The sequence below is a fragment of the Chenopodium quinoa genome, unplaced genomic scaffold (genome assembly GCF_001683475.1).
Source record: "Chenopodium quinoa cultivar QQ74 unplaced genomic scaffold, ASM168347v1, whole genome shotgun sequence".
In the NCBI taxonomy this organism is placed as follows: domain Eukaryota; kingdom Viridiplantae; phylum Streptophyta; class Magnoliopsida; order Caryophyllales; family Amaranthaceae; genus Chenopodium; species Chenopodium quinoa.
In genome coordinates, this window is record NW_018745461.1 from 1,459,061 (window position 1) to 1,485,315 (window position 26,255).

Consider the following 26,255-nt stretch of genomic DNA (forward strand, 5'->3'; position numbering starts at 1 on the left):
AACAGCTGAGTCAAGGAAATCAACCCATGAAAATTACATGAAAAGTAAATCTTCTTTATTAAGGCAAAAGATATAGATACAGTCCATACAGATTACAAAAAGAAACAAAAGCACACTTAACTGGCAAAAACAACTCCAGCAATACAAAAAAAAAGAAGTAATTTGATCAAAAAACTACTGATGTTCACAACAAAACATTATCCTTTGGAGTACTGTTGCACAATATATGATGAACCCTTCATTCAGGTGTCCATGAGGACAAAGGTGGGGTGTCTGAAGTCTTCCAGGTAGAAGATAAACCTCCATATCGATCACCCTTAACACTGCCCTCTGAGGCAAGAGATTCTAACTCAGCCATTTCTCCTGGAGTTAGACTTACAGACAAGGCTCCAATGTTCTGGTTGAGGTAATCTTAGTGGTTCCGGGGATGGGACATACATCATCCCCTGGTGAGTGGTGATAAACCCACGCAAGTGCTAATTGTCCAGGGGTGCATCCTTTTTGAGCAGCTATTTCACTGACCCGCTCAAATAAATGTTTGTTATGCTCTAGATTCTCTGGTTTGAAACTTGGTAAGAGCTGAAAGGAAAAGAAATGAGTAGATCAATATGAAGATAAAGATCAATAATCTTCACAAAGCTATTCGTATTATGACAGGGATTACTTTAATAATCGAGATAAGCCCTCATATTTACTTCCATTCATTAAGTACAACTTTATTATGTTTGTGACTCATGGAAGATATACAGGAGCAACCCTTAGAAATAATTAGCCTAGAATTACTAGCTTTGAAGTTCCCTGTTTCGAATAAAGATCAAGGGGTCAAACTCTAGAAGCAAATAACAACGATGTTTATAATGTTAATTGACAAAATGACGGGCAATGAGCTTGTTGGTTAATTTTGAGTGGGAGTACACCAACAAAGGCTTCAAATGCAACAAGGAACCTTTGCATAAATTGAAAAAGCACTACTGCACACATATTATGTTAAAGGAATAGCAAGGAAATTATAGGTCAATTACAGTACATTTGAAACAGGAAATGGAGCATTGTTTTGAGGAATCCCTTAAAAACAAGATTTTACTAAACAAATATGGAGTATAAGATAGATAAATAAACTAGAAAAAAAGAGCAATTTTTTTAATCTTATACCAGTAAACTCGGAAAAAAAAAAAGACTATAAACTAAGTCAGAGCAATTTGGACAAACCTGCCGGAAGTCCTCTTTGGCCAAGTTCTCTGTCATCTTAGGCCCTGAAGAGAAAAAAGCCTCTTCCTAAAGGACTGTATGCCACAATTCCAATCCCAAGCTCCCTATGTCAAGATACAACAAAGTCAGAACTTTGAGACACAGTCCCAAGTTTTTACATTCACTTACCAAGTATCAGATTTAACTCACCTGCAAGTAGGAACTATGTCTCCCTCCACATCTCGCGTCCACAAGGACCATTCAATCTGGACTGCTGTTATGGGATGAACTGCATGTGCTCTTCTGATGGTTGATGCCGATGCTTCAGATAAACCTATGTACTTGATTTTCCCCTCCTTGACCAGTTTCTTCAGTTCTCCCATCTGATGTAGCATATCAACATATAAGAGGACAAAGAAATAGATTTTGAACATTAAGAACGTAAATACAAAGGGGTTGGGCAACAAGATAATGATTATGTTGATAAACAGTTATAGAAACACCAGCTCTATTCTCTAATAACACAGTGAATATTATTCCACAATCACTACCAAAATTTTTACTTTAAAAGCTATTGCTTTCGCATGCTTTGACTTTGTGACTATCTTTCATGCAAGGACTGCTTGTGTATGACCAATTCTCTAGCTAATTTCCGACCAACGTCCATGGGATTGGTTTAGATTTGCATAACACCTGAAAAATGACAATTTTTGTAGAAAGAGCTAAAATTTCTTGTACAGTTGTATTTGATACACCATCGGTCCATCCCTTTCCCCTAAATAGCTTATGATAAATAATCCGGTGTATTCAATAATAGCTTATGATAAGTCCCTCAGTGATATACCTTCTATTTTCCCGTCCACTCCATACAACTAATTTCTCACCCAAATATAGACAAGAGATAGAACAAATTACGAATGTTTTTTTGAAAAAAATATACGAATATTTCAGAAATGAATACTAATAGAGATTTCTGAAGAAGCAATTGTACAAACCATGACTTCTATTGGGGTTTTGGTATCAATACGATGCTGGTAATAGAGGTCGATGCAATCGATATCCAGCCGCTTTAAGCTTCCCTCACAGGCAGCCCTTGCATAGGCAGGATCACCATGAATTTCTCCTTTTCCTTCCACATATCGAAGGCCAAATTTTGTAGCCAATTCCACTTTCTCTCTCCATCCTCCTTTTAATGCCTGCCCAAATTACAAGATCAAAACCCAAAAAGGAAAAGGAAAAAAAAAAAAAAATATACAATCATAAGCTATCTAACCCGAAAATCACATCACCAATTAAGTCCTAATATCAATCAAATTATCAATATGTTTAGAAATTCAATATATTGCTAACAAAACATTATCATATATCTATCCAATCAACACACCAATTAACAACTGATCAAAAATTATCATAAGATCATCATTATACTAGAACACACCTAAATCAATACCCATATCACAGAGGATTTGTCCAAAAAAAAAAAAAAAAAACAGACGAGAAAAAAAATGAAATTCCTAAGTATTGAACAAATCCCCATCAAGATCAAGACCAAAATAACATCAAATAAACAATCAAAGCTCAAAAAATGTCATAAATAGAAAAGGGTAATGGTTAAATACCTTTCCAAGAAGAATTTCATTGGTATGAGGACCATAAACATCAGAAGTATCAAGAAAAGTGATGCCAGAGCTAACAGCATGATGAATAAGTTTGATCATATCTTGTTCAGGTTAGGGGGTCCATAAAAAGCAGACATACCCATACACCCTAGACCTTGAGCAGAAACTTCTAGACCCTGTGAACCCAGCTTCATTCTCCTAACACCATTTGATTCTGCCATAGAGTGAAATCTCTCTGTTTTCCCCTGTTTTCCTCTGGTTTTGGGGGTTTATTTTTGTTTCTTCTCTTTTGTGGGTATTGGTGAGAGGAGAGTAATTTGAGTGTGTTAAGTGATGGAGCTAATTTGAGTATTTAAATGAAGAAAAAGGGGGGAAAGTTGCAAAATTGATGAAGTCATGGTCTAATTGGGATATCTATTGAGTTTTGTCTTTGTTGATACAACCATACAAGTATATCTAAATTTGGGAACTTTGATAAAACAAACTCAAAGAACAGGGCTTTAAATTTATAGAGGACCTAACGTGTATTATTTCTACGCATTGGCCAAATATAGGTGTTAAACAGCTTCGTTAAACAGTTCAGCCAAAGGGACTAGAGCACAAGACAAACTCAAATTTAAATGGGAAAATGTAAATCCAGAAGGCATGTAAACTAGTTTTTGCGGTTATTGATATCTATTAATGCAAAGGTTCTTAAAAAATTAAATAAGAAAATTAATAACATGATTTATTAATGAACAAGAATTAAACAGTTGTAAAATCCTATACTTTGAATGTCTCATTTTCAAACACCAAACTTTCATTTTAAGACATTTTGCAAGGAAATAAGATAGTGAAACAAAAGAGTAAAAAAGAAATTGATTCATAGTCTTGGAAATAATTGAAAGGAATGATAAATATGCAGATTAGCATGGAGTAACAGTCTAATAGGCTATTATCTAGCTAAAGATTACACGATACAGGAGAAGAACAAACATGCTGCTGGACTATTAATGCAAAGTTACATCTAACATGCTAAATACAATTACATTATACATGGAAAATTCATTTGATGTTAGAACGATTCATGGGTTGATCACATGAAATTACGCGTTCATACCTGCTGCCAGGAGCCCTTCTTTGTGATGCTTGTAACCATCTTAGGCCCTGAAGAGCGAAAGCCCCTTCCTAGAGAAACATTAGTTAAGCTCAAATCTCAGTGACTAGAGTTTTAGTAAGGGGGCTGGATGTGGCCTTCTGCACATTTGACTATCCTCCTGGTCCACTTATACTTTGATTGCCGAGCGTCAGATAGTTAAGTTATTATGTGATAACTTATAACAGCCGAGTTGTGGAAATCAACCCATGAAATTTTCATGATATCAACTCATCTTTATTAAGGCAAAAGATACTGATGCAAATTACAACATTAAACTAACACATAAAGACTCAATAGTACAAGAAAGAGGTAAATTGATACATCTGAGATAGCTGTAAGCGGAAAAATACTGATGTTCACAACATAGGATGAACCATTTTCATTCAGATTTCCATGAGGACAAAGGTGGGGTGTCTGAATTCTTCCAGGTAGAGGATAAACCTCCATATCGATCTCCCTTGACACTTCCCTCCGAGGCAAGAGATTCTAGCTCAGCCATTTCTTCTGGAGTTAGCTTTACAGACAAGGCTCCAATGTTCTGGTTGAGGTTCTCAATCTTAGTGGTTCCGGGGATGGGACATACATCACCTCCCTGGTGATGGACCCACGCAAGCGCTAATTGTCCTGGGGTGCATCCTTTTTGAGCAGCTATTTCAGTGACCCGCTCAAATAGATGTTTGTTATGCTCTAGATTCTCCGGTTTGAACCTTGGTAAGTGCTGAAAGGCAAAGAATTAAGTTGATCAACATGGTGCTAGAGATCAATAATCTTTCCACAACTGATCATACCATGAAAGGGATTACTTAATAAGCCCTCAAATTTACTTCTTTTTATTAAGCACAACTCTTCTAAGTTTGTAAATTATGGAAGATATAGAGGAGCAACCCTTAGTAATAATTAATCTAAAACTAGGAATTGCTCTGTTTCCAATAAAGATCAAGGGGTCAAACTCATCAATAAACTAACAACGGTGTTTATAATGTTAGTTAATGAATTGACGGCCATTAATTTGGCGCATAATTTTGGGTGGGGGTAGAGTGGTAGACCAAGAAAGGTTTTAAATCAATAAAGGACCTTTGCATGAATGGCAAAAGCACTACTGCATATTTATTATGTTAATGGAGCCAAACTAGAATTATCATCTTTGATTAAAAAAAAAAAGATTGGGGGGGGGGGATTATAGGTCAATTACGGTACATATGAAGCAAAAAAACGAGCTTTATTTTGAGGAATACCATTATACTTGTATAAGATTATACTTAAGTACTTAACAAATATTGTTTCAAAAAAAAAAAAAAAAAAAAAAGTACTTAACAAATATGGGGTACAAGATTAATAAACTAGATAAAGAAGCTTCATCTTTTGCTTTTTTGAGGAATCTCAGAAAAATGAGACAATTAACTATGTCATAGCAAATTGGACAAACCTGCCTGAAGTCCTCTTTTGCAAAGTTCTCTGTCATCTTGGGCCCAGAAGACAAAAAGCCCCTTCCTAAAGGACTGTAAGCCACAATTCCAATCCCAAGCTCCCTATGTCAAGATACAACAAAGTCAGAACTCTGAAGATACAGTTCCAAGTTTTCACATTCACTTACCAAAATCAGAGATATCTCACCTACAGGTAGGAACTATGTCTTCCTCCACATCTCTCGTCCACAAAGACCATTCAATCTGGACTGCTGTTATGGGATGAACTGCATGTGCTCTTCTGATGGTTGATGCTGATGCTTCAGATAGACCTATATACTTGATTTTCCCCTCCTCAACCAGTTTCTTCAGTTCTCCCATCTGATGTAGCAGCATATTACCATATAAGAGGACACAGAAATAAGTTTTGAACTGCTTTTAATCTTAGCAGCAATTACTGTGTTCTAAAATTAAACTGAGCATGCTGCATATTAGTTCTAGCAAATTATTGTGACCATGCTGTATACCATTCAGGTGCATATCATTGTACCAAACCATATAGAAAAGTTTTGTGATCGGTGGCTCAGTTATCGAGCTAGTGGTTCCTTTAAAAGAAGATTTTGGTTAATATTATTGGCAAAGTATTTGTTGCAATATTATTTGTTTGTATGAAAACTAAGGACTTAATACAAAGGGGTTTGGGCATAAGATAATGGGTATGTTGGTAAAGAATTTTTAAAACACTACACTATTGCTAACATCTACTCTTAAGAATTTCTGCTAAACATGCTAAAAATTTACCAGTAGCTTTCATACAAGGATGCTTGAAAGTTAACAGACTCTCACAGCTAATCCCCATCCAGTGACCATGGGGTTGGTTTAATTTTGGCAATTGGCATAACACCTCAATAATGAGAGTTCGAGAAGAAAGTTCTCCAATTTCTCGTGGAGTAGTATTTGACACACCACCTCTTCTCTAAGATTATGATAGCTAATCTGCTTAAGACCTCAATTTGACAGTTTCAGAATAAAGTGCTTAGTTGTATTTAATCACCACCAATCCCATTCCAAATTTTCCATACTATGATTATGATAGCTTAACACGTGTATTGAAGAGTATGTGCTAAATTGTGATGTGACAACAGTTTAAAAGAAGATAAGGCTTCATTTTCCAAACTCTCCTTAAAACTAATCCATAACCCAAAATAGACAAGACATAGAACAAACATGGATATTTCATAATTAAATGAGACATGTTTTAGAATCATAAGCAAGAATAACTAATAGAAATAACTGATGGAGCAAAAGGACGAACCGTGACTTCAATCGGAGTGTTAGTATCAATACGATGTTGATAATAGAGATCGATGCAATCGATATCAAGCCGCTTCAAGCTTCCCTCACAGGCAGCTCTTACATATGCAGGATCACCGCGAATCTCTCCTTTTCCATCCACATATCTAACGCCAAATTTTGAAGCCAATTCCACTTTCTCTCTCCATCCTCCTTTAAATGCCTGCCCAATTTACAAGATCAAAACCCAAAAATGGCCAATTCAATCATACTGTACACTATCAAACCCCAAAAATTGCATCATCAATATTCAATAAAGTCCCAATTCTAGTCAAATTATCAATGTGTTCAGAAATTCACAAAATTTCTTACAAAACATTATTATATATCCATCCAATCAACAAAGCAATTAACCATTACCAATTATTACTAAAATTAATCAATACCCCAGATCAGAACATCATCATAAGATCATCAAAAACCAAGAACACGCCTAAATCAATACCCAAAATACCCTAAAAATTGAACACATACCCATCAAAATTAAGACCAAATTATCATCAAATTATTCAATCAAAGCTCAAATTATGCCATAAATAAAAAAGGGTATTGATTAAAAACCTTCCCAAGAAGAACTTCATTGGTATGAGGTCCATAAATATCAGAAGTATCAAGGAAAGTGATGCCAGAGCTAATAGCATGATGAATAAGCTTGATCATATCTTCTTCTGGTTTAGGAGGTCCATATAAAGCAGACATACCCATACATCCTAGACCTTGAGCAGAAACTTCTAGACCTTGTGATCCCAGCTTCATTCTCCTAACACCATTTGATTCTGCCATTCTATCAAATCTCTCTGTTTTCCTCTGTTTTTTGGGGGGGTTTATAGTTTCTTCTCTTTTGTGAGAGTTGGTGAGAGGAGAGAATAATGAGTGATTTGAGTGTGTTAAGTGTTGGGGGGTATTTGTAGTGATAGATAAGTTGACTTTTTGATGAAGAGATTTGCGTAATTGATGAAGTCATTTTTTTTTCTTTTTTTTTTGGAAAGAAAAGTCATGTTTTCATTGATTTGCATAATTGATGAAGTGAAGAATTATAAATAAAAAAAATACTTCCACACTCATAATACTCGATATAGTTTTCATTTTCCTTCGTCCTACAATACTTGACACATTACTAAAGTATGGAATGAGAATACTTTTCGTCCGTCCCATAATATTTTTCCACATTTTTTCTCTCTTCACCTACTCCACTTCCACCCCACTTGTTCTTTTCTTACAATATTAAAATACAAAAGATAATCTTTTATATGATAAACAAATGTTTTAAATAGACCAACTTATAGTTTTCTTAAACTAAGTGTGCAACTCAACGTCTCAAGTATTATGGGACATAGGGAGTATTCAGCAAAAATGATTTTGGTTTCATAAAAATAATTTTAGTTCAATAAAAATCATCAGTAAATTTATAGAACAGATACAATAGAGAATCAATTAAAATAATTTCAATTTAGTAAAAATAATTTTAGTTCAGTAAAGATAAGAGAAATTGAACAGGGCCTAAATGTAATTGGGATTTTTAATCTCAAATTAGATATAGTTGTATTACATCCTTATGTGGTGTAATCAATAGAGTCACCATGTTTTTAAGTTTTTAATATTTACAATTTGTATTGTTCAAAAAAAAATTATTTTAAATTTGTATAAAAATTATGACAAAAGAGATAAAGTATACAAAGTTAGTTGGTCTAAGAAAATATTGCCTTTGTGAGTTTTACAAAAATAAAAGGAAATTTTGCAAAAAAAAACCACCTTTTAAATCTATTTTTTTGCATAAAAAATTATTGCACAATACCACCAATTTTAAAAATTTGCAGCAAATTACCACTTGTTTAGCCAAATTTATCAATTTGTTTTACATTGAATTGGGTGGTAAGTTCAACAAAAATTGACTCTTACAATCTTAGACTAGCTTGATTTTGATATATTTAGTATTCATATTGTCGAAAGCACAAAAGTTGTCTCTGAAAAATTGTTTTTAAATTTCACTAGATTTACATAAACAATCCCGAGATATTCACGAAAACCATAAACTATGGGATGAAACAAGATATAATTTATTTTTGAGATCGATTGAAAGATCAAAGTAAAGCTCGCCTAATTAAGTTCAAAGAACATAAAAACAGGTAATATTGTCTTAACTTTTATATACACTCTTAGGGCTTGTTCTCTTACGTTAAAATTCAGTTCAGTTCAGTTCAGTTCAACTCAGCTCCGCTCCTAATTTCCTTCTCTTATAAAATATTCAGTTCAGTTCAGCTCAGTTCAGTTCAGCTGAGTTCAGTCAATAAGAACAGGCTCTTAGTTTGAATTAAAACTAAGAAAATTGATATGGAGCAATACTTGGTGACACTGGTGCATTATCACAATTTTCTTATTGCCATGCTTATGAATTAAATATCAAAATGTATGTACACTTTTAGGTGATTAAATAATAAAATGATCACCGTAAAACGCAATGATATAATATAACCCATAATCATATAAAAAAAATAATGGTCCCTTAATTTATTCAAAATTTGATTATTCTACGTCAAAAAAAAAAAAAAAATTGATTATTCAAGGTGGAGGAGCTCATAAACAAGATTACATCATTTACTCTGAATATTACATAAAATTGACACACAACCAATAAATAATGCATTTTTAAAATAAGAGAGGAAAAAAAAAAAAAAAAAAAGTCTACAACTCTCAAGTCTCAATTCAAGAAAATTCAGCACCTAAGCACAGGATGTTCCATCTTTTTTTAGTTCTCTACTTTCCAAGAGGATAAAGGTGGAGTATCACAGGTCTTCCAAGTAGCCATTCCAGCTTCATATCGATCACCCTTAACACTATCCTTCGAGGCAAGGTGCTCTAACTCAATCATATCCTCGGGTGTTAGTTTCACTGATAGCGCGCCAATGTTCTGTTTCAGGTTCTCAATCTTAGTGGTTCCCGGGATTGGACACACATCATCTCCTTGGTGATGGACCCAAGCCAGTGCTAGTTGTGCAGGGGTACATCCTTTTTTGGTTGCAATTTCAGTAACTCGATCAAAGATGTGCTTGTTATGCTCTAGATTTTCAGGATGAAACCTTGGAAATAACTGAAAGAAATGGTAAATAAGCAGATCAATATGGAGTGACAGCCTAACAGGCTAGTCGATAGACTGAAACTAATGTATATAGCTAAACTTTACGCGATATAGGAAAAGAATAAACATGTTGCAGGATTATTTATTATTTATGTAAAGTTACATCTAACAGGCTTAATACAGTTATATTTAACATGGAAAATTCATTTCAGGTTAGAAGTTAGAACAAATATTTATAAATTGGTCACATGAAATTACGCGTTCATACCTGCTGCCAGTATTCCTTATTGTTTGAAAGGTTATCTAACATCTTAAGTCCTGAAGAGAGAAATCCCCTTCCTAGAGGACTGTATGATACAATTCCGATCCCAAGTTCCCTAAGTTAATGTAACAACAATGTTAGAACACTCAATTTTTTTTAAGAATGTTACATCTGAAAAGTCTCGCGGTCTCACCTGCAGGTAGGAACTATTTCTTCCTCCACATCTCTGCTCCAAAGAGACCATTCCAACTGAACTGCTGTAATCGGGTGGACTGCATGCGCTTCTGATAGTCGAAGCAGATGCCTCAGATAAACCAATGTACTTGATTTTACTCTCTTCAACCAATTTCTTTAGCTCTCCCATCTGAAATTACATGTGACAAAAACATAAGAAAAACAAATTAACTCTTGTTTAACCTTATGATCAAGTCAATATACATAAGTTCTGATAAGGTATGGCCTAATGGCCTATATATGTTTAACCTCGAAAACTATGTATGCCTTATAGTATGAAAGGGAAGAGATCAAGTATCTATTAGTATAAATAGCACAAAATATAATAAAAATTAAGTAACCAACCGTGATTTCAATAGGAACATTGGTATCAACACGGTGTTGATAATAGAGATCGATACAATCAACATCAAGCCGCTTCAAGCTTCCTTCACAGGCAGCCCTTACATATGCAGGATCACCCCGAATCTGCATGTCTGCACCAACAGCGCCGTTGATGCCAAATTTTGTAGCCAATACCACTTTTTCTCTCCATTCTCCTTGTAGTGCCTGCTCAATCAATACACAATTTTACAAAATAAATTTTATTAAATTAAACCAACACAAACTCTCATTTTATGTTTATAATCTATTAAACATATCATATCAAAAACAAGTAGTTATGCAACTACGAGTACATACCTTGCCTAGGAGAATCTCGTTGGTATGAGGTCCATAGGTGTCGGAAGTATCAAGGAAAGTGATGCCGGAGTTGATAGCATGGTGGATAACTTCAATCATGTCTTCATCGGAGTTTCGAGGTCTAAAATAAAAACACATTCCCAAACATCCTAGACCTTGAGCTGAAACTTCTAAACCTTGAGAGCCTAACTTAATCTTTCTAACAACACCTTCCATTTCTTATTGTTTTTTTGAGTTTACACTTGTTGGATTTACTGATTCATTTCTTGGAAGGGCTAATGCATGCTATTTATAGAACATCTAGGGAAATTCGTGCGTTATACATGATGTCATAGTGATTATTAATATAATTAAGATAAATATAAAAAGAAACCAATAACATTATAGTCTATTTACCATGGTTGAGATGTCAAATTTGGTGATTTAATTTTCAACATGTAGGTATATACAAGTTTATTATAGCCTATAGTAAACAAAAGTTAATTCGATTACGTTGAAATGGTCAGTCATCAAACATGTACAAAAAAGCTTGGAGAAGAATGATTAATTGATAATAAATTAATTAACAGAAAAAAAAAATTAATCATTGATAATATTATCTTGAACCTACTTGTACAAAGTAATCAGTTATTGCAATTCAAAGAAAAATGTCCCCTGATTTGAAAATTTGACAAAGAACTTGTTTTTAATCAATCTTAGTATGGCAGGAAATATAATTAATAAATATGTAAAGTTAAAATAAAAATAAAAATAAAAAAAAAATAAAAAAAAAGAACAGAAATACATATTTAGTAGCAGATTCCATTTCAGAATGATAAATCAGGGTAATAATAAAGAAAATAGATGGACTAAATAAAAGGACACACCGTGACTTCAATGGGAACGGTGCTGATAATAGAGGTCGATGCAATCAACACCAGGCCAGGCCGCTTCAAGCTTCCCTCGCAGGCTCATAGCAAGCCCTTATGTATGCAGGATCACCATGAATCTCTCCTTTTCCATCAGCATATTCGAGGACAAATTTTGTAGCCAATTATGGGAAATTCCCTGTTTCTCATATTGAGAAACGAAATTTGTTTCTCATGAAAACATTTTCGTGAATAAATCAACAACTTTTTCATTATGACCCCATGATAATTTCAAGAAAAAGATATTGATACAAATTACAACAAGAAATTAAGCAAAAGCACACTCAACTGGCAAAAACAGATCCATTAGTACAAGCAATAGGTAAATTGATCAATATCTGAGCTTGCTGCATTAAGCAAAAAACTACTGATGTTCACAGAAAAACATATTCTTTTAGAGAACTGTTGTACAATAAAGGATGAACTAATTTCATTCAGGTTTCCATGAGGAGAAAGGCGGTGTGTCTGAATTCTTCCAGGTATAAGATCGAGATACATCCCCATATCGATCACCCTTGACACCCTCCTCTGAGGCAAGAGATTCTAGCTCAGCCATTTCTTCAGGAGTTAGCTTTACAGACAAGGCTCCAATGTTCTGGTTGAGGTTCTCAATCTTAGTGGTTCCGGGGATGGGACATACATCGTCTCCCTGGTGATGGAGCCATGCAAGTGCTAACTGTCCTGGGGTGCATCCTTTTAGAGCAGCTATTTCACTGATCCGCTCATATATTTGTTTGTTATGCTCTAGATTTTCTGGTTGGAATCTTGGATAGTACTGAAAGGAATACAAATAAGTTGATCAACATGAAGCTATAAATCAATAACCTTCATTCACACAACTAATCGTACTATATATGAAAGGGATTGCTTTAATACTAGAACAACGTTTCTAAGTTTGTGAATCATGGAAGACATAAATCATTTTCGGAAATTCAGAAAAATAATATACAAGAAACTAAGTCAGAGCGAGCGATTTGGACAAACCTGCCGCTGATCCTCTTTTGCAAACTTCTCTGTTATCTTAGGCCCTGAAGAAAAAAAGCCCCTTCCTAAAGGACAGTAAGCCACAATTCCAATCCCAAGCTCCCTAATTCAAGATACATACATAAAATTCATAACTCGAAAGACACAACACCAACTTTTCAAACTCACTTATCAAAGCGGGATATCTCACCTGCAGGTAGGAACTATGACTTCCTCCACATCTCTCGCCCACAAAGACCATTCAATCTGGACTGCTGTTATGGGATGAACTGCATGAGCTCTTCTGATGGTTGATTCCGATGCTTCAGATAGACCTATGTACTTGATTTTCCCCTCCTCGACTAGTTTCTTCAGCTCTCCCATCTGATGTAGCATATATATTAACATATAAAGAGTACAAAGATATAGATTTTGAACAGGTTTTATGCCAGCCTGCCAGGCTATCTTAGCGGCAATTACTACTTTTAAAAATTAGAGTGAGCATGCTGCATATTAGTTCTAGCAAATTATAGTGAGCATGCTGTATAACTTTAAGCTGCACATCATTCTACAAATCCATTTCAAAGGTTTTTACTCGAATGCTTAGTTATCGTGCTAGTAGTTCCTTAATAAACAGATTTTGGTTGATAATAGTTGTATTGTGAAGTGTTTGCTGAAGTGAGTCATATATTTTTGGCAAAACTATCTGCTGCAGTAGTATTTTTATGAAAATTTCTTGTGTTTAGAAGAAAGTGCTTCAATTTTTTGTATAGCTTTATTTGATACACCGTCTTTCCATTAAGATTATGATAGCTAAACACCTCAAAATGACTGTTTTAGAATAAAATGGTGCAAATTCACATATAGTTGAATTTGATACACTATACAATTCCTTTACCCTGCTAAAATTTTGATAGCTTAACCTATGTATTTAAGAGTATGTACTTCATTGTGACGCAACAACAATCTAAAAGAAGAGACAAGGCTTCATTTTCACATTCTATTCTCTCCATATATATTAACTTAAAAATGCACAAGACAGCAATAGAACAAACATGATTATTAAATGAAACATGTTTTGAAAAGGGGATTTTTCTGTGTGGCTAGCCGGGGTTACTCAATTTATTTGCTCAGGGGTTACTCGAGTTACTCCTGACCAAGTAACACCTCGAGTAACCCCTGAGCGAACCCTTCAAATAATCCCCTCAAGTAACCCCTGACCGAGTAACTTGAATAACCCCTAATCAAGTAACTCAAGTAACCCCTGTCACACGATGGAGTCAGCCACATATAAAATTTTGTCGTTTTGGAATCATAAGCAATAATGAATACTAATTTAGATAGCTGATGGAGTAAATGGACAAACCGTGACTTCAATCGGAATGTTAGTATCAACACGATGCTGATAATAGAGGTCGATGCAATCGATATCAAGCCGCTTTAAGCTTCCCTCACAGGCAGCCCTTACATATGCAGGTTCACCATGAACCTCTCTTGTTCCATCCACAAATCTAACACCAAATTTTGAAGCCAACTCCACTTTCTCTATCCATCCTCCTTTTAATGCCTGCCCAATTTACAAGATTAAAACCCAAGCATGCCAATTCAGTCATTAGCAATCAAAATCATCAATAAGCCCCAATTCCAATCAAATCATCAATTTTAAGAAATTCACAATATTGCTAACAAAAGATTATGTATATCCAAATCCATCCAATAAACAAGGCACTCAAAATAACCATTAAAATTTCTAAAATTAGTCGAAGACCCAGAAAAAAAATAAAATAATAAATAATCATCCTAAAATCATCAGAATTTGTTACATACACTCGGTGTATGGTACACCCGATACACCAGGTAATTTGCTCATTTATTGAATGAGCAAAAATTAATTAATGAGTAAATTACCGAATATACCATACACTCGGGTATACAAAACGGACAAGGATTTAAACAATGCATCATGAAGTTTGGAATGAACAATGTACCCTAACAAATACGATTAATAATTATGTACTAAACATTCTTAATTACTAACACCGTTAAGTATCCGTTAGTTTTAAAAGACAAGAATTCCACCATTGCATTTTATTTAATTTTTTTTGAAATGAATTATTAACGAACATTAACATATAAGAAGATTTTTCATATATGACTTTATGCAGACTTTATTTGAAATGAAATGAAATGAATTATTTGAAAGATTAACAATGCTATCATGCAAAATGTATGACTTTATGTAGACTTTACACGATATTTGGGTCTATTTAGAGACATTAAATTAACAGTATAAATAAAAGGGTATTGATTAAATCACCTTCCCAAGAAGAACTTCATTGGTATGAGGTCCATAAATATCAGAAGTATCAAGCAAAGTGATGCCAGAATTAATAGCATGATGAATAAGTTTGATCATATCTTCTTCTGGTTTAGGAGGTCCATAAAAAGCAGACATACCCATACATCCTAGACCTTGAGCAGAAACTTCTAGACCTTGTGAACCCAACTTCATCCTCCTAACACCATTTGATTCTGCCATTCTATCAAATCTCTCTGTTTTCCTCTGTTTTTTTGGGTTTTATATTCTCTCTTTTGTGGGAAGAATAATGAGTAAATTGAGTGTGAACTGTAGTATTTGTAGTAATAATGTGATGGGCTAATTTGAGCATTTTAATGAATAAAAGGGGGAAGATTGCATCATAGATGAAGTCATGGTCTAATTGACTAACTTGATTTTTTTATTATTTTTTTTACTTTGTTGATGAGATTCACTATCTATTTTCATACTCTTTTTTTATATACAAAGTCTGTTTCATATTATTTTTAATGATTTCGATTTATGAAGTATGAAACAAGGTACGAGTAGTAGATTACCATATTTTGACTATTGCTCTCTCTGTATGTATGATCCCTTCTGTGATTAAATAAATAAACATTTTCCTTGTATACTTATGTCAATGCAACACTTTAAATAATACAAGTAATAATATAATATCTTTAAATATCAATAAGTAAAAATTATAACAATTGAATATTAATAAAATAACAATGCAACACGTTGTGGTCAGCCGCACACAAAATTACATTAGTCAAAGTGAATTAGATAAATAGTACAAATAGTCAAAACATTTCATTTATTTAAACACGATGGGATTGTTACATTAATTATAAAATAAAAAATTGTCGAATCAATTTTTTTTTTTTTTTTTGGGAAATATGAATCAAATAGGATTGATACATATTAAAAAGGTAATTTCCAAATAAGAAATTTTCATATATGTTAAATTATAAAAACAGAAATATTCAACAGTAATGATAAGATTCGATTCGATTTGGTCTGATTTGATATATATATATATATATATATATATATATATATATATATATATATATATATATATATATATATATATATATATAAGATAAGATAAGATAAATGTAAGATAAGATAAAATATAGAGATATTCATTACGGAGTAGTAAAATACTCTGTATAAGATAAGATTCGATTTGGTTTGGTTTTTGGTTTGATTTGATCCTCTTATATGTTTTAAGCTTCAAATCTATTAATGATTCACAAACTTTTCATTAAATCGGATGTTCACTATTTTAGTGAAAATCGGAAGAAGACGTCAGTTTGGTGGCCCAATTTTGGCAAGGAAAAAAATTCGTATTTTCTCTCTCCTCTTAATTCTACTGCTTCTCTGTCTTCTTCAATCTTTTTTTTTCTCTCACCTCTACTTTTCATCTTTTTTTGTTTTTTCTCTCTCCTCTTTTGGCCATTTTCATTTTCTCACTGTGTTAGTTGATTTCTCTGCGTTACTCAATTTCATTTTTCAATTTTGTTAATTTTTAATGTTTTGATTTTTAGGATTTTTTGTAGTTTCTGCAATGGTGAAGAAGAATAGTTTGGTTTCTGGTGATGATTGATGATGTTGATGTTTCTGCTCTAGATTAGTGTTTGCACTCTTTTTTTTTGTAAATTTTTCGTCGCTTTGCTTGGTGAGATGGTCGGAAAGGGTGGAATCAACAATGGTTTCAGCACGATTGGTGCCGCTAACGGTGGTTCCGGCGGTGACTTTTGATTTGTTTGAGTGATTGTATTGTTTTTTCATGACTATTGTTAATTTTGTGTTTGTTTTGTTGATTTTGATACTCTGTTTTGCATACGTAGTTTAATTACTTTTGTGAAAAAAAGGGGTCACTTTTGTGAAAAAAAAGGGTCACTTTTGTGAGGGGGAAAAAAGTCATTTATGTAAAAAAGGGGTTATTTTTGTGTAAAAAAAAGGGGTCACTTTTGTGAAAAAAAAGGGTCACTGTTGTGAAAAAAAAGTCACTTTTGTGAAGATATGGAACACTTTTGTAGAAGAAAAAAGGGTCACTTTTGTAGAAAAAAAGGTCACTTTTGTACAAAAAAGGAGGTCACTTTTCGCAAAACAAAATGTTCGATGCACAATAAAATTATTGTAAACCGGGGGCATAAAAAAGTTTTTGTTTATGATTTGATCTAGTTATTTCTAAAACAAGTTCCTCCATCCGTTTTTTAATATTTGCATCACTTTAACTATCAAATTTCATAAGTTTACCATAAATAACTTTAACCGGATTGTTAATTGGGTTGTTCAATATACATTTTTTTTAACGAAAAGTAATAATATCATTAAATAATAGCTATACGACATTTTAAATAATAAAGATTTGTAAACCACAAATTTAAAGAAAATATTATAACTTTTACAAACAAAATCATAACTAATTTGGCATAGCTCATACTCCACCGCTTCAAGCTTGACGCGAGCAATGATTTTCGATGTCTTTGCATCTTTCCAAGTTAAAACCTTCGCAATCCGCGCTGATGTTTTGATCAATTAGTTGATGACAAATCCAATACCCATAGGAATCCAAATCACCTTCCCAATTATTATAAGAACCCTAAAAATAAAATTTTCATCCATATATGAGAATCAAAATCTCAAAAAATTGGGAAAAATCAAGAAAATTGGGATAGACGACTCTCACGGAAGGAGAGAACAAAAAAAAAACAAAAAAAACAAAACGTAAAGGAAAACAAAAAACTAAATTGAATTAAAGAAAAAGGGTCGAAAATAGTCTAATTAGAAGAAATTAGACTATTTTCAGCTTAAACGGCCAAGAAAACTAAAACCCTAGAAGAGAGAAGAGAGAAAAAGAAAAAGGGGGTTGGGGTTCTTCTATATAATAACCCTGTTAATTCACTTTTCTACGTTCATTTTCCACATTATAACCCCAATATACATTTTGTTTCCGTACGGTAACCTTGTCGTTATCCCGCCGTTAAAAATTCCGTTAGTAGGGTCCACTCTCAATTTATTAAATTTTTTTATCGATTTGCACGTTGGAAAATGTCCCGTTTAAAGTTTTCAGGGCTATTTTGGCCAAGGAACCAAATTAAACTCAGATTTGGAAAAAAAATAAATTAAATGCCTCGTTTTTCTTATTAAGTAATGTCTCGATTTACGTGTTCACGTTTTAATACTTATAACGAGGCATTTACTGACTCATTTTGAGAAGATGGGAATTAAAAGTGGGATTATTCTAGGAATTCAAAAAGGTGAGATTGTTTTGAATAGAATAGACAAAGGTGAGATTATTATTTTCCAATTTTCCTAAAATATAATGTTTGTATGCAACTCGTGACGGCTAAATAAATGGATGAAATAATGTCTTGAGAAATTGAGATTAATATAAACCGTAAGCTACTAATAAAGTTACACACTTACACCTCTAAATCACTAGTGTATTGAAGATTTGAAGTAGAAAGTCATGCTTTTCTTTTTCTTATTATTAATTATTTCTGTTGTTACGGTTTATTTTCAAAACTTAATCACTTTTTGGCTTTTTGCACCTTATTTTGGCATCAACCTAAAATTAAATTAAGAAACAAATTAACTTTTACATCATCTAGCTGAATTTCGTGTTTGATATGCTCCTGGGAAAATTGCAATTGTGAGAAATCTCGTGTGATATATTCAATGGCTTAGAAAAAAATTGTTACAAAAATTAGGATTTCAAAATATATTTGACCAAGATTTAGGGAGTAAAATACGTTAAAATTTTATATTATACCTTTATTTTTTTTAGTTGACACTGTTTGACTTTTACACAATTCACACAGCACACTTTGACTTGCTTTTATGGTTTATAGCTACAATAAAACATATTCATGTGAAATCTTGTTTGAATCGTTTTAATGTATATTTTATTAATATTCACTTTTTATAATTTTATATTGTTGATAATTAGAGATATTAATCGTTAAAAACATGCGTTGACAAGCGTGATAATAAAAAGGTGTCAACTAAAAAAAAAGAGGAATTAGATTTTTAAAATTTTATGTTACAAATAAAATTTTAGCAAGATAATCATACATTTTAATGCGTTTTTTTTTTTTTTTTTTAATGGAGATTTGTTTTTAAATTTAACCATGCAAGACAAATAGACAATAAAGGTTTTTGGTAGAAGTTGTCATTAAAATACAAATATAACAAGGCAAACTATGGTCATCAAAGTAGGTTGTAAATTTAGGGATGATTATGTGAAAGAATGTTTAGAGTTTGTTTGGGTATCCATATGACTTTACTTTGGGCCGATCATTTGTAACTATTGTAAGGTCCAAGTCAAGTCCATTAAAATGTCCTTAGCCAAGTCTAAAGTTCAACCTTAACGTATTAACAATTTAATTGCATTTACATACTGATTTACGGATTAGATCATTTGAGGGACTTTTCAGACAAACCCCCATTGTTTAAGTAATACCTCCGTTTTTTTTTTAGTTGACACATATTTCTTTTTAAAAAGTTTTTTTTTAGTTGACACATTTTCTTTTGGGGTAACTTTTTTACCTTGTATTTACAAGCTACCCCACTTGCTTTTTCAATCTCTCTCACTCCCTCTCATCTCCTTAATATATGTGCCTAAATCAAACGCGAAACGAAGGAAATAGTAACCAAAATAGGATAAAAATACAATATAGTACTCGTTCATAATAAAATTTTTTTTTCCGACACCACAAGTATTATAACATGCGATGGTTTATAGGAAGCTACAAAGGATAATTATGTAAACAATATCCCAAACTAGTACCTTGCCAAGGAGAATCTCATTGGTATGAGATCCATACATGTCAAAAGCAAGTAAGGTGATATCAGAGTTGATAACATGGTGGATAACTTCAATCATATCCTCCTTGGGCATATATTAAGTTACAAAAATAATTTTTTTTCGGTAACTTTGCTACATAATTACAGAAAACCCTATAGTAAAGGGACTAAATATAGGAATGATGAACCCTATTGACAATTTTTAAAACTAAAGTATAAATAATTCCATTAAATAATCGTATTAAGTAACAGGTGACTAACATATTAGTCATCTCTTTAAACTCACTTATATATCACTTTAAACATTACACAAATCTGGCACACAACACATAAATAAGGATTTAATCAACACAACACTCTGAAGTCTCAATCCAAGCACAATATGTACCATCTTTAATTTTATGTTTCAGTTTTCCATGAAGACAAAGGTGGAGTATCATAGGTCTTCCAAGTAGCAATTGCAGCCACATATCGATCACCCTTAACACTATCCTCAGAGACAAGGTGTTCTAGCTCAGCCATATCCTCGGGGCTTAAATCCACAGACAACGCGCCAATGTTCTGTTTGAGGTTCTCAATCTTAGTAGTTCCTGGGATTGGACACACATCATCTCCCTGGTGATGGAGCCAAGCCAATGCTAGTTGTGCAGGGGTACATCCTTTTTTCACCGCCATATCAGTAACCCGTTCAAAGATGTGTTTGTTGTGCTCAAGATTTTCTAGATTGAATCTTGGTAAAAACTGAAATAGAAGATGTAATAAAGCAGATCAACATGGGGTAACAGGCTAGGAATACACTAAAACTGATGTACTGCTAAACATTTCGCGATACAGGAGAAGAGATCATAAATCTTCTGCAGGTCTGCAGGATTATCTTATGCAAAGTTAGAACGACAATGAAATTAGTCACAACTCACATAGAATTATGCGTTCATACCTGCATTCGGGCGTCCTCTTTTGAAAGGCTCTGAACCATCTTAGGCCCTGAAGAGAGAAAGCCACATCCTAGAGGACTGTAACATACAATTCCAATCCCAAGTTCCCTAAGGTAATGTAATGACAAAGTTAGATTTCATAATATTTAAGGACACTACATACATTTTTTAAGGGAAAATTCTCACCTGCAAGTTGGAACAATTTCTTCCTCCACATCTCTAGTCCACAACGACCATTCTAGCTGAACTGCTGTTATCGGGTGGACTGCGTGTGCTCTTCTGATCGTCGATGCAGGTACCTCAGACAAACCAATGTACTTAATTTTACCCTCTTCAACTAATTTTTTTAGTGCTCCAATCTGAAATTATTTGTGACAAATGATGATGAGAAGAATAAAAATAGGACTTATATTATGAAATGGTAGCATTAGCATTTATAGCACATAGTGCAAATGAACTAACCGTGATTTCAATGGGAACATTGGTATCAACACGATGTTGATAATAGAGGTCGATACAATCAACACCAAGCCGCTTCAAGCTAGCTTCACAGGCAGCCCTTACATATGCAGGGTCACCTCGAATTTCCATCTTTGGATGAATTGGATCACCAACGTTGTTAAGGCCAAATTTCGTAGCCAATTCCACTTTTTCTCTCCATTCTCCTTTTAATGCCTGCTCATTTCACAAGATTATTATTTAAGTAGTCTATAATCACACAATACAAGAATAATTTATTTATGCCTACTACTACGTACATACCTTGCCAAGGAGAATCTCATTAGTATGTGGTCCATACACGTCGGATGTATCAAGGAACGTAATGCCGGAGTTGATAGCATGGTGGATAACTTCAATCATTTCTTCATCGGGTTTCGGAGGCCCGTAAAAAGCAGACATCCCCATACATCCTAGACCTTGAGCAGAAACTTCTAAGCCTTGAGAGCCTAACTTAATCTTCCTAACAGCACCTGCCATTAATTTTTATGTTATTTTTTTTTGAGTTTCTTTGATAGGTTAATTATTTGTTTAATATTTTTCTTAAGAGTTATTTATAGTGTAATAATATAAGGTGCAGAAATAATAGTCAAAGTTGTGCGTAATAGATGAAGTCATGGAGATTGGAGATGAAGTCATGTATTTCTTGTTTTAATTCTAGGTAGGGTAATATAATGCATGTTATTTATAAAATTCAATTAGTAAAATGGACTAAATATCTACGAAGTAGAAAAAGTTGTGCGTAATACATGATGTCATAGAGATTATCAGTTAGTATAATGCAAGGAAAAAGAAGACAATAGCAATTGATTAAGTGATCAACTTTACAATATAGTCTTTTTACCATCGTTGAAATGTCAAATTTGGTGATTAATATTTTAGATGAAGGTACATATGAGTATATTATAACCTACAATAAGCAAAAAGTTAATTTATAGGAGATGATGATAGTTCGTCATTTCTAAATTGTGATGCTAAATTTAAGGGTTTTTATTAAAAAAAAAATGATAAAAAATGTACTATATTGTAAAGCTAGCCCACAAAAAGGGACTGATTTAAAATGCTTCATCAATCAGCTTGATTGACTAGGGTGGCCTCGCAATAAATCAACCAATGAAATTTTCATGAAAATCAATTCTTTTTGTTAAGGCAAAAGATATATATTGATACAAATTACAATAAGAAACAAAAGCACACACAACTGGAAAATAAAAATGTTTCTAAAAAATAAAAATAAAAACAAGAAATAGATAAATCGATCAATATCTGAACTTTGAAAAACATAAACATTTGGAAATTGAATGAGTTACACCATTAAGGTCACAACTTAAAAGAGCTAGCATGAGTTACCACATATATACCATCTCTTGGGGACATTTTTTTCAAACAAAAAAATTCAATAATTTTATAAATAATCGTATTAAGTATCAAGTGACTAACATAATACTATTCAAAAAAAGTGACTAACATAATACTATTCAAAAAAAAAAGTGACTAACATAATATAAGTCATTTATTCTAACTCGCTGACATATATCACTCTTAACATTACACAAAATTGATACACAATTGTGTAAAAAAAAAACCGGCACACAAAAAAATTAAAAAGGAATTTAATTAAAACCAATGCAACACTCTGAAGTCTCAATCCAAGTACCATCTTTATGTTTTTCAGTTTTCAGATTTCCATGAAGACAAAGGTGGAGTATCATAGGTCTTCCAAGTAGCAATTCCAGCTACATATCGATCACCCTTAACACTATCCTCAGAGGCAAGGTGTTCGAGCTCAGTCATATCCTCGGGGCTTAGCTTCACAGACAACGCGCCAATGTTCTGTTTGAGGTTCTCAGTCTTAGTAGTTCCGGGGATTGGACAAACATCATCTCCTTGGTGATGGATCCAAGCAAGTGCTAGTTGTGCAGGGGTACATCCTTTTTTCACCGCCATATTAGTAACTCGTTCAAAGATGTGTTTGTTATGCTCAAGATTTTCTGGATGGAATCTTGGAAATAACTGAAACAGAGGAAATAATACAACAGATCAACATAAAACTGATATGCTGCTAAATATTACGTGATACAGGAGAAAATGTGCTGCAGGACTAGCATATGCAAATTTGCATCTAACAGACATAATGAAATTACATTTTACATGAAAATTCATATGAAGTTAGAACGACTTGAATTCAACATGGAATTACGCGTTCATACCTGTAGTCGGGCATCCTCCTTTGAAAGGCTCTGAACCATCTTAGGCCCTGAAGAGAGAAAGCCTCTTCCTAGAGGACTGTAACATACAATTCCGATCCCAAGTTCCCTAAGTAATGACATGACAAAATTTTATTTGGAAATATTTAAGGATTTTACATTTTTTTTAAGAGATAATTATGCAAAATTCTTACCTGCAGGTAGGAATAATTTCTTCCTCCACATCTCTAGTCCACAATGACCATTCCAGCTGAATTGCTGTTATCGGGTGGACTGCGTGTGCTCTTCTGATAGTCGAAGCAGTTACCTCAGACAAACCAATGTACTTAATTTTACCCTCTTCAACTAATTTCTTTAGTTCTCCCATCTGAAATTATTTACGAAGAAATTATAACAAACTTTTACAATGATCCACTTAGTACACATGAACACATCAAGTTCTGATAAGGTATGTATTGTGGCATATTTTTAAGTTACCTCAAAAATTATATATATTAGGCCTTATATAATGTAATGGTAGCACGATGGTGCAAATGAACTAACCGTGATTTCAATGGGGACTTTGGTATCAACACGATGTTGATAATAGAGGTCGATACAATCAACACCAAGCCGCTTCAAGCTTCCTTCACAGGCAGCCCTTACATATGCAGGATCACCTCGGATTTCCATTTTTGTATCAACAACGTTAATGCCAAATTTCGTAGCCAACTCCACTTTTTCTCTCCATTCTCCTTTTAATGCCTGTTCAATTCACAAGAATATTCAAGGTAGCAAAAGGCTTAGTAAACCCCCCAACATCCACAATCACAAAGTACGCATACAAGTTTATTTATGCCAATTAACACTAATAATTTAGCATTACTCGATAGATCAGATCACCCATAAAAATAATATTAACACGTACTAGTTTATAGAAAATCCACATATCAAATTATGTAACAATGCAAATAAAATTCACCACCAAAACAAGAACAAAGCCTCTGTTCTCATTAGATTATTTTTAGTTCAATTCAGTTCAGCTCTAATAAGTTCAGTTCAGTTCAGTTCATTTCAATCAATGAGAACAGGCCCAAGAAGTCTCAAAATGATTTGTTAAGCTAACACAAAAACTCGTGTTTACCATATATACACAATAGAATTTTAAACATATATCAATATCTCAATTAAGTATGTATGTAGCAACTAGCTAGTACCTTGCCAAGGAGAATCTCATTGGTATGAGGTCCATACATGTCGGAAGTATCAAGGAAGGTGATGCCGGAGTTAATAGCATGATGAATAACTTGAATCATTTCTTCCTCGGGTTTTCGAGGTTCATAAAAGGCAGACATCCCCATACATCCTAGACCTTGAGCTGAAACTTCTAAACCTTGAGAACCTAGCTTAATCTTCCTAACAACTACACCTGCCATTTCTTGTGTTATTTTTTTTTGAGATTCTAAGATAAGTTATTACCTGTTTAATTTATTTCTTAGAGGGGTTATATCGTGTTATTTATAGTGTAATAATGTACATAAAATCTAGGCAAAGTTGCTTGTGCGTAATAGATGAAGTCATGGAGATTTTAGATGATTAATATAAAAAATTAGAAAAGAATGATAAAAGGCAGTCAATTGATTAACTTTACAATATTAAGATATAGTAGTATATTATCTTCTTTATTTTTTTGAAAGAAGTATATTATCTTTTTAATAATTGTCGTTGAATTGTTGAAAAATGTCATATTTGGAGACTAGCAGCATAAAAGTATATTTTAAAATATGGTAAGCCAAATTGATTTGTTCATTGGAATGGTCAGTCAAACATGTAAAAAGATGCATGGGAGGACAATGATTCGTTCGTTGTTAATTTTCTAACACAAATTATCAATAAGTATTGTTTCGGGTAAAACAATGTGGACCTTGATCGATCGATCCTTAGTCAAAGGGTTGAAGACACAACTTGGGCGGTCAACTCGGACCAAAGTTTTTCTGCACAAGAAGAGCACATAAACTAGCCTCGGGGTGTCCGATGATCTCCCCTCCAATGCCTAAGTCAGTACTAAATTACTTCAATGGAGAGAGTGTAATAGAGCTTGTGCAAGAAATAGTGCTTGTGGCTAATAATACCTTATTATGGTGGAATTTGGGGAATTTATACCCATCGGGTAGTGTGGGGCCCTTGGACACGTGTCAAGTTGTGAGCACATGGGCCTCTTCTATGGACTTTGACATGCCTTTGGGCTAGTTATGTAGATTTAGAAACTTGACTTATTGGGCTTGATGGCCCAATTGATATTTAGGGACCAAAATGGAATAGCAATCAAACAAGTACTACTTCCTCCGCTAAATATTGCTCCTTTGTTGCAGTTAAGTAATATTTTATGTCTCACAAATAATATTCCTTTGCTGTAATTAATATTTAACATACAAATATTAATTAACCTTAAGCATGAAGTATCGATCAATTATTGGAGTTCAAAAGAGATACTTTTCCTGCCCAAATTTCATAGAAATTCACTATAGCATGGGAGTATTAGAGCAGTAGTTTAACACCCGTGTACGCATATTAATATTGAGATCCTACGCATGCTAAGCTACAAGAAGCAGGTTGTTTACAAAACTCGAGACCATGATGTAACCAAACACTTAGTCAAATTGTTACGAC

General features: G+C 33.4%; 4 protein-coding genes and 2 pseudogenes across 4 annotated transcripts; all 6 read right to left on the bottom strand.

Moving 5' to 3' along the window:
* Window positions 1-33: 33 nt before the first annotated feature.
* On the bottom strand, window positions 34-3,958 carry LOC110714972 (annotated as a pseudogene).
* A 199-nt stretch (window positions 3,959-4,157) lies between these two features.
* LOC110714966 (probable aldo-keto reductase 4) lies at window positions 4,158-7,745 on the bottom strand. The gene is made up of 5 exons (XM_021893521.1): window positions 7,266-7,745; window positions 6,667-6,867; window positions 5,560-5,732; window positions 5,372-5,474; window positions 4,158-4,663 (listed from the first exon to the last, which is right to left on the bottom strand). Exons 1-5 carry the CDS (start codon window positions 7,485-7,487, stop codon window positions 4,325-4,327), a joined length of 1,038 nt encoding a protein of 345 aa, XP_021749213.1. The 5' UTR covers window positions 7,488-7,745; the 3' UTR covers window positions 4,158-4,324.
* A 1,497-nt stretch (window positions 7,746-9,242) lies between these two features.
* Window positions 9,243-11,203, bottom strand: LOC110714961 (annotated as a pseudogene).
* A 786-nt stretch (window positions 11,204-11,989) lies between these two features.
* On the bottom strand, window positions 11,990-15,825 carry LOC110714962 (probable aldo-keto reductase 4). The gene is made up of 5 exons (XM_021893519.1): window positions 15,146-15,825; window positions 14,195-14,395; window positions 13,040-13,212; window positions 12,850-12,952; window positions 11,990-12,640 (listed from the first exon to the last, which is right to left on the bottom strand). The coding sequence occupies exons 1-5, from the start codon at window positions 15,365-15,367 to the stop codon at window positions 12,296-12,298; spliced, it is 1,044 nt and encodes a 347-aa protein (XP_021749211.1). The 5' UTR covers window positions 15,368-15,825; the 3' UTR covers window positions 11,990-12,295.
* A 4,191-nt stretch (window positions 15,826-20,016) lies between these two features.
* On the bottom strand, window positions 20,017-21,943 carry LOC110714960 (auxin-induced protein PCNT115-like). Its single transcript, XM_021893518.1, has 5 exons — window positions 21,664-21,943; window positions 21,364-21,576; window positions 21,088-21,260; window positions 20,904-21,009; window positions 20,017-20,707 (listed from the first exon to the last, which is right to left on the bottom strand). The coding sequence occupies exons 1-5, from the start codon at window positions 21,877-21,879 to the stop codon at window positions 20,366-20,368; spliced, it is 1,050 nt and encodes a 349-aa protein (XP_021749210.1). The 5' UTR covers window positions 21,880-21,943; the 3' UTR covers window positions 20,017-20,365.
* An 876-nt stretch (window positions 21,944-22,819) lies between these two features.
* On the bottom strand, window positions 22,820-25,085 carry LOC110714965 (probable aldo-keto reductase 4). Its single transcript, XM_021893520.1, has 5 exons — window positions 24,803-25,085; window positions 24,150-24,350; window positions 23,801-23,973; window positions 23,610-23,715; window positions 22,820-23,412 (listed from the first exon to the last, which is right to left on the bottom strand). The coding sequence occupies exons 1-5, from the start codon at window positions 25,019-25,021 to the stop codon at window positions 23,071-23,073; spliced, it is 1,041 nt and encodes a 346-aa protein (XP_021749212.1). The 5' UTR covers window positions 25,022-25,085; the 3' UTR covers window positions 22,820-23,070.
* Between the last annotated feature and the right edge of the window lie 1,170 nt (window positions 25,086-26,255).

Coding starts and splice junctions, on each gene's coding strand:
- LOC110714966 (XM_021893521.1), bottom strand. CDS start 7,487: ATGGCAGAATCAAATGGTGTTAGGAGAATGAAGCTGGGATCACAAGGT. Junction 6,868..7,265: donor ATGAAGTTCTTCTTGGGAAG/GTTTTTAATCAA, acceptor TAAATTGGGCAG/GCATTTAAAGGAGGATGGAG. Junction 4,664..5,371: donor CAAAAGAGGACTTCAGGCAG/GTTTGTCCAATT, acceptor TTTGCCTTTCAG/CACTTACCAAGGTTCAAACC.
- LOC110714962 (XM_021893519.1), bottom strand. CDS start 15,367: ATGGCAGAATCAAATGGTGTTAGGAGGATGAAGTTGGGTTCACAAGGT. Junction 14,396..15,145: donor ATGAAGTTCTTCTTGGGAAG/GTGATTTAATCA, acceptor TAAATTGGGCAG/GCATTAAAAGGAGGATGGAT. Junction 12,953..13,039: donor GTCATAGTTCCTACCTGCAG/GTGAGATATCCC, acceptor ATCTTGAATTAG/GGAGCTTGGGATTGGAATTG.
- LOC110714960 (XM_021893518.1), bottom strand. CDS start 21,879: ATGGCAGGTGCTGTTAGGAAGATTAAGTTAGGCTCTCAAGGCTTAGAA. Junction 21,010..21,087: donor GAAATTGTTCCAACTTGCAG/GTGAGAATTTTC, acceptor ACATTACCTTAG/GGAACTTGGGATTGGAATTG. Junction 20,708..20,903: donor AAGAGGACGCCCGAATGCAG/GTATGAACGCAT, acceptor CTTCTATTTCAG/TTTTTACCAAGATTCAATCT.
- LOC110714965 (XM_021893520.1), bottom strand. CDS start 25,021: ATGGCAGGTGTAGTTGTTAGGAAGATTAAGCTAGGTTCTCAAGGTTTA. Junction 24,351..24,802: donor ATGAGATTCTCCTTGGCAAG/GTACTAGCTAGT, acceptor TGAATTGAACAG/GCATTAAAAGGAGAATGGAG. Junction 23,413..23,609: donor AGGAGGATGCCCGACTACAG/GTATGAACGCGT, acceptor CCTCTGTTTCAG/TTATTTCCAAGATTCCATCC.